This window comes from Dryobates pubescens, chromosome 29 (assembly GCF_014839835.1).
Source record: "Dryobates pubescens isolate bDryPub1 chromosome 29, bDryPub1.pri, whole genome shotgun sequence".
Lineage (NCBI taxonomy): Eukaryota > Metazoa > Chordata > Aves > Piciformes > Picidae > Dryobates > Dryobates pubescens.
The window spans coordinates 3,703,278-3,716,298 of record NC_071640.1 but is presented as its reverse complement, the minus strand read 5'-3'; the positions used below and the strand labels follow the sequence as shown (position 1 = coordinate 3,716,298).

The 13,021-nt window shown below is 52.3% G+C and overlaps 1 protein-coding gene across 2 annotated transcripts in view; it reads right to left on the bottom strand.

Annotated features, from left to right (window-relative positions):
- Positions 1-384: 384 nt before the first annotated feature.
- The window catches only part of NOTCH1 (notch receptor 1), a 46,623-nt gene continuing 33,986 nt past the window's right edge, over positions 385-13,021 (bottom strand). Inside the window, exons 18-34 of one of the 2 annotated variants that reach the window (XM_054174218.1) lie at positions 12,640-12,868; positions 12,288-12,489; positions 11,987-12,140; positions 11,573-11,757; positions 11,271-11,403; positions 10,697-10,954; positions 10,474-10,586; positions 8,896-9,467; positions 7,529-7,957; positions 6,595-6,743; positions 5,644-5,863; positions 4,978-5,068; positions 4,555-4,720; positions 3,380-3,675; positions 2,539-2,686; positions 2,327-2,424; positions 385-1,879 (exon numbers count right to left, since the gene is read on the bottom strand). In XM_054174218.1, the coding sequence (XP_054030193.1) occupies positions 401-1,879; positions 2,327-2,424; positions 2,539-2,686; positions 3,380-3,675; positions 4,555-4,720; positions 4,978-5,068; positions 5,644-5,863; positions 6,595-6,743; positions 7,529-7,957; positions 8,896-9,467; positions 10,474-10,586; positions 10,697-10,954; positions 11,271-11,403; positions 11,573-11,757; positions 11,987-12,140; positions 12,288-12,489; positions 12,640-12,868 (4,922 nt within the window). In that variant the 3' untranslated portion in view covers positions 385-400. The remainder of the gene's footprint in view (positions 1,880-2,326; positions 2,425-2,538; positions 2,687-3,379; positions 3,676-4,554; positions 4,721-4,977; positions 5,069-5,643; positions 5,864-6,594; positions 6,744-7,528; positions 7,958-8,895; positions 9,468-10,473; positions 10,587-10,696; positions 10,955-11,270; positions 11,404-11,572; positions 11,758-11,986; positions 12,141-12,287; positions 12,490-12,639; positions 12,869-13,021) is intronic. The other variant, XM_054174219.1, reaches the window with a different exon arrangement.

Here is a 13,021-nt window from a genome sequence, read left to right as displayed (position 1 = left end):
ACACCTAATTGATCCCTTGAAACACAACTGGTGTCCCACGTTGAGTTCTTAACAATAGAACATATAAATAAAGAAGGCAGTGTTTTCATGTCAAATAAAAAGCACATAAATAAATACTAAACAAAAAAAAAAGAGAAACAACCAACCAGACACACACACACACAAAAAAAAAAGGAATTTATTTGTTTTTTTACTTTTTTTCTTTTCTTTTTTTGGTTTTTTTTTTTTTTCCCTCTCTCCCCCCCCCCCTCCCCCTTTTTTTTTTAATATAAAAACATATTTTAAAAAGGGTCCTTTAATAAAAGCATCCAAGGTCCTTTCAGAAAAGGTCTCTTCCCCCCTCTGGAGCTTCTCGCTCCCACTGAGCACCAGCGTCTCTCTCTCTCAAACACTGTCTCTTTCACTTGAAGGCTTCGGGGATGTGTCCCATCTGTGACTGCATACTCGTGGGAGGGCTGGAGATGCCCTCAGACCAGTCGGACACGTTGGAGTGAGGAGAGGAGCTGGACCACTGGTCCGGCGACTCCGGAGACGGCGTTAGGAAAGGGTGGTCGGGCACCTGGAGCTGGTGGCTGGGGGTGTTGTCCAAGGGGGAGGAATAGCTGTGCTGGGAAGGTGGAGTTAGAAACTGCGTGGTGGTCATGGGCTGGGCGAGGGAGGATGGCAGAGACGTGGGCAGCATCTGGGAATCTTGAGGCAGGATGGTGTGGACTGCCATGGTACTGCTGCTCACTGGCTGCATGTCGGGCTGGCTCAGCTCGGTACCAAGGAAATTCTGGCCCATGTGGCCGCTCCCGTTGGAGCTGGGGTTGTGATGCTGCTGCGGCGGCTGCTGCTGCTGGGGCTGCTGCTGGGGTTGCTGCGGCGGCTGCTGCTGCTGCGGCTGCATGTTTTGCTGCTGGAGCTGTTGCTGCTGCATCTGCTGGAGCTGCTGGCTCTGCATCAGGTGAGGCTGGGAAGCCAGCCGGGTGTTGGGCATGGCCTGGTAGCTCATCATCTGCGACAAGCTGGTGGTGGGCAAGCCGTTGTGCAGGGAAGTCATCATGCTGTGCTGAAGGTTTTGCGTCTGCTGATGCGTTCCCGGCTGCATGTTGCCTCTCATGGGGTTGTACTGGTTCTGGACCATGCCGTTCTGCAGCCTGGTCAGCCAGTCACACTGCCCGTTCAGGCCGCCCGCTCCGCCGACAGAGAAACTCATCGGGGCACTGCTCATGGCGGTGCTGGGGCTGGAGACGGGCAGGTGGGAGAGGCGTGGCGGCACCGAATCGAAGGCCATCCTGCTGGAGCTTCCCATGGCCATATCCTGCTTCCCCGCCATGTTGAGGTGATTGATGCTCAGGTGGGCATCGGGCATGCCTGGCAGATGATTCAGAGGCATGGAAGGGGACTGCTGAAACGGAGAGGTCATCAGCGGCGGGGAAGCGACGTCCGACAGGTACCCGTGGGGTGACTCCAGGGAATCCACCGGAGACAACACACTGGAGTTGTCCAGCAGACATCCTTTGCCGTCTTGCGACTTTTTCCTGCGGGCTTTGAGGTCTTTGGCATCCTTGCCATTGCAGCTCAGGCCCTTGGTACTCGGCTTCCTGGCCTTCTTGCCCTGGACGGCAGGTTTCAGGTTGCTGATGTAGCTGTTGGGAGAGCAGAGCGGAGGGGACAGGGTGGGTGCCCCCAGGGGCCCGTTGTGCAGGGGTGGGCTGCGCACCAGGTTGTACTCATCCAGCAGCCTGACGATGTCGTGGTGCATGCGCTCCTGGGCGATGTCCCGCGGCAGCCGGTCCATGTGGTCTGTGATGTCGCGGTTGGCAAAATGGTCCAGCAGGACCTTGGCAGTTTCGTAGCTCCCTTCTCTGGCTGCGAGGAACAGTGGAGTCTCCTCCTGGAAAGCCAGCAGAGGTGGTTGAGTTTAAGCTCACAGATTCTCCTGGCTGTCATTATCCTGAGCTCCATGCCCAACACTATGCAGTTGGGTGGCAAGAGAGGGTAATTGCCTCTCCTCTTTGCTGCTGCCTTTTCCCACCCTGATGAGCCATGTCCTTATACTGATATCAAAGCAGTAGCTCTATGAGTGACCCAGAACACACAAGTAGAAGGCCACAAAAAAGCTTTATCATTCTGCTCATCAAGCACTGCATGGCCCCTCAACATCACCCATAGGACCTAATCCCACAGTGCTCCTTGAAGCTAAACCAAACAGCTTCATGCACAACATCAATCAAATCAGTGACTGAGTGCCAAGCAGTGCTGTATTTTAGGCAAAAATTTCCCTTTAGCAGACTCCCCTAATGGTTCTTCCCTTGCCTATGTCAGTCCAGAAGACTCCTACCTTATTGTTCTGCATATCCTTGTTGGCACCATTCTTCAGGAGGACTACTGCAGCTTCAACATTATTCACAGCAGCTGCCCAGTGCAGTGCTGACTTGCCTGCAGAGGAAGACCAGGAAATACAACATGCATTAGTGAGTGGTCAGAGTAACAGAATTCTAGCAGCCCTTTCCTTCCACCTCAGAGGAAGCCTGCTGTAGTGGCCTGCAGTACCTAGATCATCCACAGCATTGACATCTGCATGGCAGTTGATGAGATCATCCAGCATGCCCTCCACAGCCAGTCGAGCAGCCAGAATCAGAGGAGTGGTCCCATCATGCATTCGGGCGTCAAGATCAGTTGCCCTGTTCCTGATCAGGATCTGCCACAACAAAGGAGAAAGCACAGGGAACACAAATGTTAGGAGGGACAGACAGCAGATGCTCCAGGTACCCAGGTCTCAGGACCTGCAACCACCTCTCCAGAGGCTGGTCATAGAATCATAGCTTTTAGGTTGGAAAGGACTTTTCAGATCATCAAGTCCAGCCACTAACCCAGCACTGCCAGGTCACCACTAAACCATGTCCCTCAGCACCACATCTATAGGGCTTTTAAATCTCACCAGGAATGGAGACTCCACCACTGTCCTGGGCAGCCTGTTCCAGGGCTTGACAACCCTTTCTATGAAGAAATTTTTCCTAATATCAAACCTAAACCTCCCCAGGTGCAACTTGAGGCCATTTCCTCATCCTATTGTTTGTTACAAGAGACTGACCCCCACCTTGCTCCAACCTCCTTTCAGGGAGTTGTAGAGAGTGAGAAAGGTCTCTCCACAGCCTCCTTTTCTTCAGGCTAAACAACCTCAGGCCCTCTTTCAGTCCAGGGCTGCATGTCCAAGGGCAGATCTGGAATTGCCCTGAGCTAACAAGGGCCTCAGTTTTCAAGACTTTCACCCTGCACCTCACCAGGACAAACTGAAGCCCCTGGGATAAGCTCAGCTGTGTGACCGGCTCAGCAGGCAGCACCAGCGCTTGCCCCAGAAAAACCTGAGAGTGGTGGCAAAAGGACCAATTACCTGGAAGACTCCTTGGGCATCTGCAGAGACAGCAGCATGGAGAGGTGTCCTGCCCATGTTGTCTTGGATGTTTGCATCAGCACTGGCTTCCAGCAGGCGCTTGGCAGCGTCGGAGCGCGAGTACCTGGCAGCCAGGTGCAGAGCGGTCTCGCCGGTGCGGTCAGTCTGGTTGTGTAAGCTGGCTCCTTGGTAAATGAAATCTGAGATGACAGCAGGAGCATCGTCCTCCTCTTCACTATTGCCGGTCTCCAGCCCTCCTCCACTGCATGAGGCGATCATCAGCGGGGTGAAGCCATCTGAAAAGCACAGGGGAACTCAGTGGGAAAAGGCTTTTCACCCTCCTGTAATGCAGGAGGCTCAGCAAGATGCTCTGTCTGCCATAGATGTTTATCCTCCTGGGTGCATCAAGCTCGAGTTCCTGACTGGTTCTAAACATCAAACACGAATATCCTTCCTCTGATATAGATCTGAAATTCCTTAGTGGTATCTCACCATGCACTGCTTTTCCTATTTCATCTGCTGGCTTCCACATGAATATGTGAGGAGCAATTTCTAAGGAAGGCTGCTCAAAGCAAACTTGTGTATGCTACAGACAATTGTGTGGACAGCAACACAGATGTGGAGGAGACCAAATGTGTGTAACGATTTAGAAGCCTATGAACTAGTAACATAGTTAAAAACCTAAAAAGAAAATTGTGAAACGTGCAGTTTGGTGGGAGGAGAAGAATTTAGGAGTGGCAGAGGGGATTCTTTACTGTGAGGGTGGTGAGACACAAGAACAGGTTGCCCAGAGAAATTGCAGAAGCATTTAAAACCAAGCTGGATGAGGCTTTGGGCAATCTGGTCTAGTGGGAGGTGTCCCTGCCAATGGCAGGGGGGTTAGAATTAGATGATCTTTAGGGTCCTTTCCAACTCAAGCCATTCTATGATTTCATAGGTACTTCTGTATTCTCTGATTTCCAGCTCAGAGACTGAACAAAAGAGATTTCATGGAAAGCAGAATGGGACAAGGTCTGTCTCTAAATCACACACAACAGCAACTGTGCAACGCAGAATGAGTCCACACTAGAAACAGAGCCAGGCAGGGCTGTCTGGAGCTGTTCATCTGCAAGGGGTAAGGAAGGGTTTTTAGATTAGCTGACAAGCAGCCCAGAAGTCAAAGGAGTCCAGCTTACCAGGGCCTCTGACGTTGACATCCATACAGTCTGCATCAATTTCCCCCTGCGGTGGAGTAGGTGCCATGGAGGATATGCGCAGGTCAGCGGCGTCCAGGTGCTGCTGGGTCCACTGCCTGTGATCTGTCTGATCGTCTGTGTCCGGCAGCATCGCCTGCTCCTCGAACTGAGCAACAAGAGAGCAAAGCGCCCAGGGTCAGGGTGGGAGGAGGGGGTTGAGCTCCAGCCTGGCAAGCTCTGCAGGTCTCAAGGGTGCATTTGTCACATTCAGGTTTGCAGAGGAGCTATAGGCAGCAACGTGAGCTGGGCCCCTGAAGGTGCCTCTGCTCTGCTGCATTCTGCAGCACTCTGCTCCTTCTGTAAGTGACCGCAAGTGACCGACTTACTGGGCAGCACAGGAAGGGACTGTGGCAGTGAGCTTACCCTGAACTTCTTGGTGTCCAGGGTCTCCTCATCACCCCACTCATTTTGGTTGTCATCCATCAGCGTGCCATCTGAAGGATTTTTGAGGGGTCTTTAAAAATAAAACCATGCAACAAACAAATTAGCTCCTCTGCAGGAACATGATGGACAATGTTCATCTGCATGCACAAAGAAGAATCAACAAGGCAATATCCAGGAGGCTGCCCCTAGGGACATCTTTCATATTTTGACCGAGTGCAAATGGACCACAAAGCATTAAGAAACCTCCTCCAGATGGGAACAGTTTTCCCCATGCAGAACTTTAAGAATCCTGGTTTTTTTCTCCTCCCTTCCACACCAACAAGATGCACCAGAGAATGACTTCAAGAAACCTGATTTTTTCTCCTCCCTACCACACCAACAAGATGCACCAGAGAATGACTTCAAGAAACCTGATTTTTTTCTCCTCCCTACCACACCAACAAGATGCACCAGAGAATGACTTCAAGAAACCTGATTTTTTTCTCCTCCCTACCACACCAACATGATGCACCACAGTATGACTTCAAGAAATCTGATTTTTCTTCTCCCCACAAAACCAGAGAACAAAATTCAGGTGGCTTCTTTCCAGAGCCCCGAGCAGCCCTGCTGCACTGTGTTTAATGGGTTAGCAAGCAAATTACTCACTTCAGTCCAACAGAATCCTCCCCAAGTGGTTCTCGTCGCTTCTTCTTGCTCGACTCTGTCACTTTGAAGCCTTCTGGGAACCAAAGCTGCCCATGCTCCCTGCGCCGCTTCCGAGACACCAGCACTCCCACTCCAATGAAGGCAAGCAAGACCAGCACAGCCACCCCCACCACGTACATAGGATACAGCTGGGAGTTCTTTGTGGGCTCAGCTGTTTCACCTACAAAACAGCGGGGCACAGAGAGATGCTGAAACATGAAGCTGCATAGCAAACCAGTGGCAGAGTGGAAATGAAGGAAAATTAGTTAATAGAGGTACCTAAGTCTGATCTAAATCAGTTCACCACCCCACCCTACCCCCCACCCCCCCCCCCCCCAAAAAAAAAGAAGGTCATTTTATACGCTATTAATCAGAATTGCAAACTATTGGCAAATTCTCTGCTGCACAAGCCAGGCTGCATCAGGAGACAGCTTCACTTTTTTCTCCTTTAAGGAAAAGGATTAGCAAACTTCAAATCATTGCGCTTGCATTGAGCTGTTAAGACAAAAGGATTTAGGGGGGATTTTCAAGATACAAACTTCAACTCCTTGCATGTCTCTGATTGATTGGAGCTGGTTGGCTTTGCTTTTTCTTCCCTGCCTTTCCTGTTTTATTTTATTTTGGTTTTATTAACTTTTATAGTGGTAATGATTTTGAAATGAACCTGAAATAAGGAAGAAGACCAACCAAACGAAAAACAAACCAAACATTGGTTTTGCCAATTGTTTTAGAGAGCAGACTTAAAGAGAAAAATAAAGATGCAAGGTTATCAAACCCAGGCTGTGCTCAAACACTGACACGGATAAGGCTGGGACGTTTTGGCTGTCTCTCCTTCCCCAGCTGACCATAGAATCATTAAATTGTCAAGGTTGGAAGGGACCTCAAGGATCATCTAGTTCCAGCCATACTTACTTTTAACAGCTTCTATTTTGTAGGGTATGTTCAGGTTGCCAAGAGAGGCCAAGGCACCCAGGAAGGCTGCCACATCGGTTGCACTCTGGAAGCACTGGGAAGAGGACTGGATGCACTGGCGGTTATCAATCTCCAAGTAGACAATGGAGCTGTGTGAGAGAAGAGTCAGTGAGGAACGTGAAGCAATGACCACACTGTGAAGGCAGATGAGCCCCATCTCCCTTCTCCCCTCAACCTCCCCTCAGTGGGAACCAGAAGGTGGGAAGCCATCTCCTTGCTTCCCTGTGGCCCAAGCCCTGTGGCTCACACTCGTAGTCTGTTGGATTTGCCTCAATGAATACTGTGAAATCTGCCTCCTCATCTACAGGAATGGCAGGGAGTCTCTGCTTCACAGCATTGTACAATCACTCAGACACTACAGTGTCTTAAATAATGCTGTTTGGGAGCCTTCAGATCTTTTCACATCAGTTTCGCTGCTCTAACTCCTTTCCTTTCGGTGGCTTTTGATTGAGCCCACAGAGAGGGGGAAGGTTAGATCCATATGTTTATTCCAAAGATCTCCAAACACAGCTAGCTGTAATTGAGTTTTACAACAAAGCTGTAGAAAGAATTTCCCAGGGAGAAACTGAGGCTTAACTTAATGACTTCCTGAAGTCAGACAGTTGGTCAGGCCAGCCTCTGCTTCCAGGTCCCACCCAGCCCAGCCCAAGCTCCCAACAATACACAGGACTCCTTCAATGGTGAGAGCTGGTGCAGCATTGTGTCCGGGATTCCTGAGCGACCACTCGCTCTTCCCGCGTGAGAGCAGAGTCCGGCTTCTATTCACACAGAAAGCAACATCCAAATACAATCATCTGGCCTACATCCTTCCCTTTGCAGCAACACACAACCCAAACCCTGCTCGCTGAGAAAGGAACCCGTCGTTCCCCCTTACCCTCTGATGTCCATCTGATCAAGCTCTCTCTTCTGCCTTCTGCCAGCCCTGGAGTAGAGGCTGCTCTTCACTTTGTTGATGACAGCACTAGACATATCTGACCAGTCCTCTGTTGACCTCTTGATGTAATGCTTTTTCAGCTCCTCCTCATTACCATAGTATGGGAAGATCATATACTCTCCCTTGGGGTTCTTCTTGAAGACCACGTTGGTGTGCAGCACGCGGCTCAGCTCCCGCAGGAAGTTGAAGGAGTTGTTCTTCAGGTTCTCAGGAGTGATCAGGACCACCACCACCAGTGTGCCATCTGCAAGCTTCTCTGGCATGTTGTTTGCACAATCCAGACCATCCCACTCACACTCAAAGTTATTGCAGCCCTGGTCACAGTGACCATCTGAGAAGTGATCTTTGCAGTACTGATCATACAGAGGGCTGGGCAGGAGAAAAAGAAAGGCAGGAGAATGAATTAGACCAAGCACTGCACATACTGCCTGGCTGCTGGGAAAATCAGTGATGGTCCACAAGGACCTCTCTTTTGTGCAAGTACTCTTCATTCTGATGGACACTGATCCACTTTACATGGAAGGCCACTGTTTCATGCAGTGCTGTGAAGCATTCAGCAATGGGGGTGAAAGCAGCTGTTGCAATTTAGACGCCAGAAAATGGGACAAAATTACTGTGACTCAGACACAGGGACACAGAACAATTACTCAGACCAGAGTTTCTCCAGGAATCTGGGATTAAGTTCCTGCTGTTGCCAAAGACAATGTTTGGTAAATGCCTGGATGTTAACATCACTACGATGTTTTCTGGCTGCTCTTCCAGCTGGGGTCTCCCTTCCACTGAAACTCACTGTGTTACTACTCTGAGTTGGAGAATTCACTTCTATGGTGTGATACAGGGAAGCCATCTGCAATGAGCAAGACCCAGAGAGCTTCCAAGTGTGTGTAAACTCAGTAAGACCACGGGGAAGTGTGGTTGCTTGAATAGCAGCCCCACAGGCAGCAGAACAGAATGTAGGGAGTGAACAACAGGTCTGTACTTAGGAGCTTCATGAGATGAAAGCAGAACATGCTCCTAGATGACCAGCACAGAGGTCACAGAATCACATAAGGGTAGGGGTTGGAAGGGATCTCTGAGGATCATTAGGACCAACCCCTGTGCCAGAGCAGGATCACATGAAGTAGACCACACAGGAACACATTCAGGCAGGCCTTGAAAGTCTCCAGAGATGGAGACTCCACCACCTCTCTGGGCAGCCTTTTTTAGTGCTCTACCACCCCTTCTCATGTTTAGATGAAACTTCCTATGTTCCAAGTTTACGCCCAAGGTCCTCGCTTTAAAACAAGGTCACTGAGCAAGTCACTTACTTGCACTGCCCTTCGTACTTCTGGCAGTCAAAGCCGTCATAGAGGCAGCCAGCGTTGTTGCACTGGGAGTCACACTTGCCATCGTTGAAGTACTTCCAGCACTGCAGGGACTGGGAGCAGTTCTTCCAGGGGTCGTTGAAGTTGAGGGAGCAGTCGCCCCCGTCCCAGCCGCAGGCGTGGTTGTTGCACTTCCCATCGCAGATCTTGTTGCCGGCGTACCCCGCGCACACGGCGATCTCGCACTTCTCCTCAATTTTGGGTGGGATGATGTCCTGCCCGATCCCACCTTGGAAATCAAAGTCAAGGATGTGGCAGTTGAGGCCATTGAAGTTGGCAGGGCAGTTGCAGCGGTAGTAGGGAGAGGCATCACTGAAGAACTCGCAGGTGCCCCCGTTGTAGCAGGGGTTGGAGGTGCAGGGGCTGCTGGCTGGGTACTGGCACTCAGGACCCGTGAAGGCCGGCGTGCACATGCACTTGGAGCTCTTGTGGATGGAGATGCAGGTGCCACCGTTCAGGCAGTGCAGGTTCCCACAGGTGCGGGAGTCGTTCTCGCAAGTGGCACCCACGAATCCCTGGGGAGGTGACAGCAAGGAGGGAGTCAGAACTGGTGACACTTTGCTACAAGCAGCCTAACACATGTAGGTGCTTTGGAAGCTCACCACGGCCCTGGTGTGTCCTCTGAAACCAGTGATGGGCAAGAACAACCTAGATGTAAACCCTCCCAGAGCGTCCCTCTCAAAATGAAGGCAGCTCTTCTCCACAGCTGCTTGCTCCACCTTTATGTGGTGCAAATGATGATCAGCTAGGCAAGTCTGTCCTGCAGACCTCTGCATCCAACACAGAGCACAGCCATCTCCTTCTCCCTGATCCTAACCCAGTCTTACAGAATCACAGCCCCCCAGCATGGTGAAGTTTGGAAGGGACCTCTGATCACCTAGACCAACCTTCCGGCTAAAGCAGGTTGCCCAGGATCGCAATGTCCAAGTGGGTTTGGAATGTCTCCACAGGAGACCTCTCTGGGCAGCCTACTCCAGGGCCACAGCACCCTCACAGGAAAAGTTCTTTTCTCATCTTCAGATGGAACTTCCTGCGTTCCAGTTTGTGCCTGTTGCCCCTTGTCCTATTAGATGAAGTGGGGCTTTGACCAACCTGGTCTATCAGGAGATGTCCCTGCTCATGGCTGAGAGGTTGGAACTAGATGATCTTTAAGGACCCTTCCAACCCTTCAAAGATTTTTCTATGACTGTAATATCATTGGGCACCACTGAAAGGAGTCTGGCCCCAGCTTCTTGTCCCCTGCCCTTTAAATATTGATGGGCATTGAGAAGATTCCCTCTCAGTCTTCTCTTCTCCAGTCTAAACAGCCCCAGTCTCCTTGCAAGTGAGGAGGGTCTCCCTGCACAGATGTATCTCCATCCACTGAGCACCCACAGCAAAGCATCTTCCCCTCCACGCTCACCCCTGGCTATCCCAGCTGGAGCAGCCTCGGGGGCTCAGCTGTCCCCTTGAGTGTCTTTCTCTGCAAGGGGCTGACATGCAGGTCCCATGCAACACCCTGTGCTGAGAGCTGGTACCTACCGGGGGACATTTGCAGATGAAGCCACGGCCAGTGTTGCTGGCAACGGCGCAGGTCCCCCCGTTCCTGCAGGGTTTGCCTTTGCAGCCGTCCACCACGGTGTCACAGCGCCGGCCTGCCGAGGGAGAGGAGGGCGTGAGGGGCAGAAGAAGGCGTGCAAGGTGCTGGTGGGGGCTGAGAGGCTGGGGGGCTGAGCGCTGGGGGCGAGGGGGACGCGGTGCTCACCCGCATAGCCAGGCCGGCACTCGCATCGGTAGTCGTTGACCCGCTGCACGCAGTTCTGGGTGCCGCGGGCGTCGCAGGGGTTGGACAGGCACTCGTTGACATCTCCCTCGCAGCGCTCCCCTACAAAGCCAGGGGGGCAGATGCAGCTGTAGCCACCTACCCGATCCGTGCACTTGCCATTGTTAAAGCACTTGGGCCCCAGGGTGACGGGATCAAAGAAAGGGCTGCAGTCATCCACATTGATCTCACAGTGCACCCCTAGAGAAATGGGGGAACAACCCACACAGCTCATCAAACAGTATCGGGGGGCCTGGTGGTCCCTTGTGTGAGCCCTCCCTGCGAAGGGGCTGAGCCTGCCCAGCTCAATGGCAGCCTGAGCTGCTGCTCTGGCAGGGGGCATGCAGCACCACGCAACTCATGGCCAGGCTTGCCTGGCCTTGATGACTAAGCTCATGAGCAAGCACAACCCCTCTACCCCTGCATTTGCTCCTGCTAGCCTGAGCAGCTAATGAGCAGATATCTGAGGATATCAGTGCTCAGCCCACTAATGCCCCAGCCTGGGGAATTAATTTACCTTGAGTTCCTCTGGGGCAGGAGCATTTGTAGGTATTGATGAGATCGATGCAGGTTCCTCCATTCTGACATGGGTGGGACAAGCACTCATTGATCTCCTCCGAGCAGTTAACTCCATGATAACCAGCCACACACTGTAAGGAGGGAAGAAGGGAACTATTAGGGAGGTTCACTCAATTCTCACACGGCTGCAGAGCTTAAGCTCAGTAAGGGAGCACCGAGCCAGTCTGAAGCTGGGGCATCTCCACATGCATCAGAAAGGCAGAAACTGGTGATATGCATGTCTGCCCTAGCAGCACTCACCTCGCAGGAGTAGCCTCCAAGGTAGTCTGTGCAGGTGGCTCCATTCTGGCAGGGGTTGGGGGAACATTCATCCACCTGCTCCTCACAGTAGCTGCCGGTGTAGCCGGCCTGGCAGCGGCAGAAGTGAGTGTTGCCAGTGTCTACACAGAGCCCTGAATTTCTGCAGAGATGTGCTACATCAATGCCTGTGAGGGAGAGCAGAGCAAGGTATGGGGACCTGAATGACACCCTTACCATCATACATCCCACTGAGGACCACAGCTCTGGAACCGCAGCCTCAGAGGGCACACATTACAGCAATCCTTGAAGTCACTCTGGTTGTGCCAAAGACCACCCCACACGAGCATACCCCTCCACAGAGCCATTGGGAGCCCTCCCCAGCCCCGTGCGGCCTTACACACAGCAGGGACTGACCTTGCTGCTTAGCAGCCACCTCGCAGGAGACGCTGGGGACGTCGCAGTAGAGCCCTGTCCAGCCGCTGTTGCACTCGCAGCGGTACAGGTTGTTGGTCTGCCAGCACTTGCCTCCGTTTTTGCAGGGAGAGGAGTCACACCAGCGCACCAGGTTCTGCAGGGAGCAAAGCAAGAGATGGGGGTCAGGACCCAGCAGGGCTTCTGCAGGACTGGAGGCTGCAGTGATCCCCAACAAATCCACACAGCCAGCACACACAGATGGACACTGGGGTCAGTGGCTGACAGCCCAAGGCTGCTCTACCTGGCAGTTGAGCCCGGTGTATCCTTGGGGACAAGTGCACTTGTATGTCCCATAGCTGTCCTGACACGTGCCTCCATTCAGGCATGGCTTGGAGTCACACTCATTAATGTCATGCTCACAGTAGCTGCCCGTGAAGCCAGTTGGACAGATGCAGGTGAAGGTGTTGATGCCATCCACACAGGTCCCACCGTTGAAGCAGGAGCTGGGAACACAAACATCACATCCCAGTGAGTCACCACTGGTCACACTCCACACCAAAGCGCCCCCCACCCCAAATCAGCCTAGGGCTATGGGGCAGCACAGGGACCTCAGCCCCTTGCTCCAGCCCAACAAAGGCTGTGCCAGGCTGTACCTCTCCGTGCAGTCAGGTGTGTTGTTCTCGCAGTGGATGCCACTGAAGCCAGAGGGACAAGTGCAGGTGTAGCTGTTGACGCAGTCTGTGCAGTTGGCACCATTCTTGCAGGGGTTGCTGGCACACTCATTGATGTCCTCCTCACACTTGGGCCCACGGAAACCAGCCAGGCACTCACAGAAGAATGTGCCAATGCCATCAGAGCAGGAGCCACCATTGTGGCATGGATCTGGAGAGGATGGACATAGAATGGAATCATAGAATCATTTTGGTTGGAAAAGACCTTTAAGATCATGAAGTCTAGCCATGGGGTGTGTGTGTGTGTGTGTGTGTGTGTGTGTGTGTGAAAATGCAATGGGGCCAGTCCTGGTGCTGCAGCCCT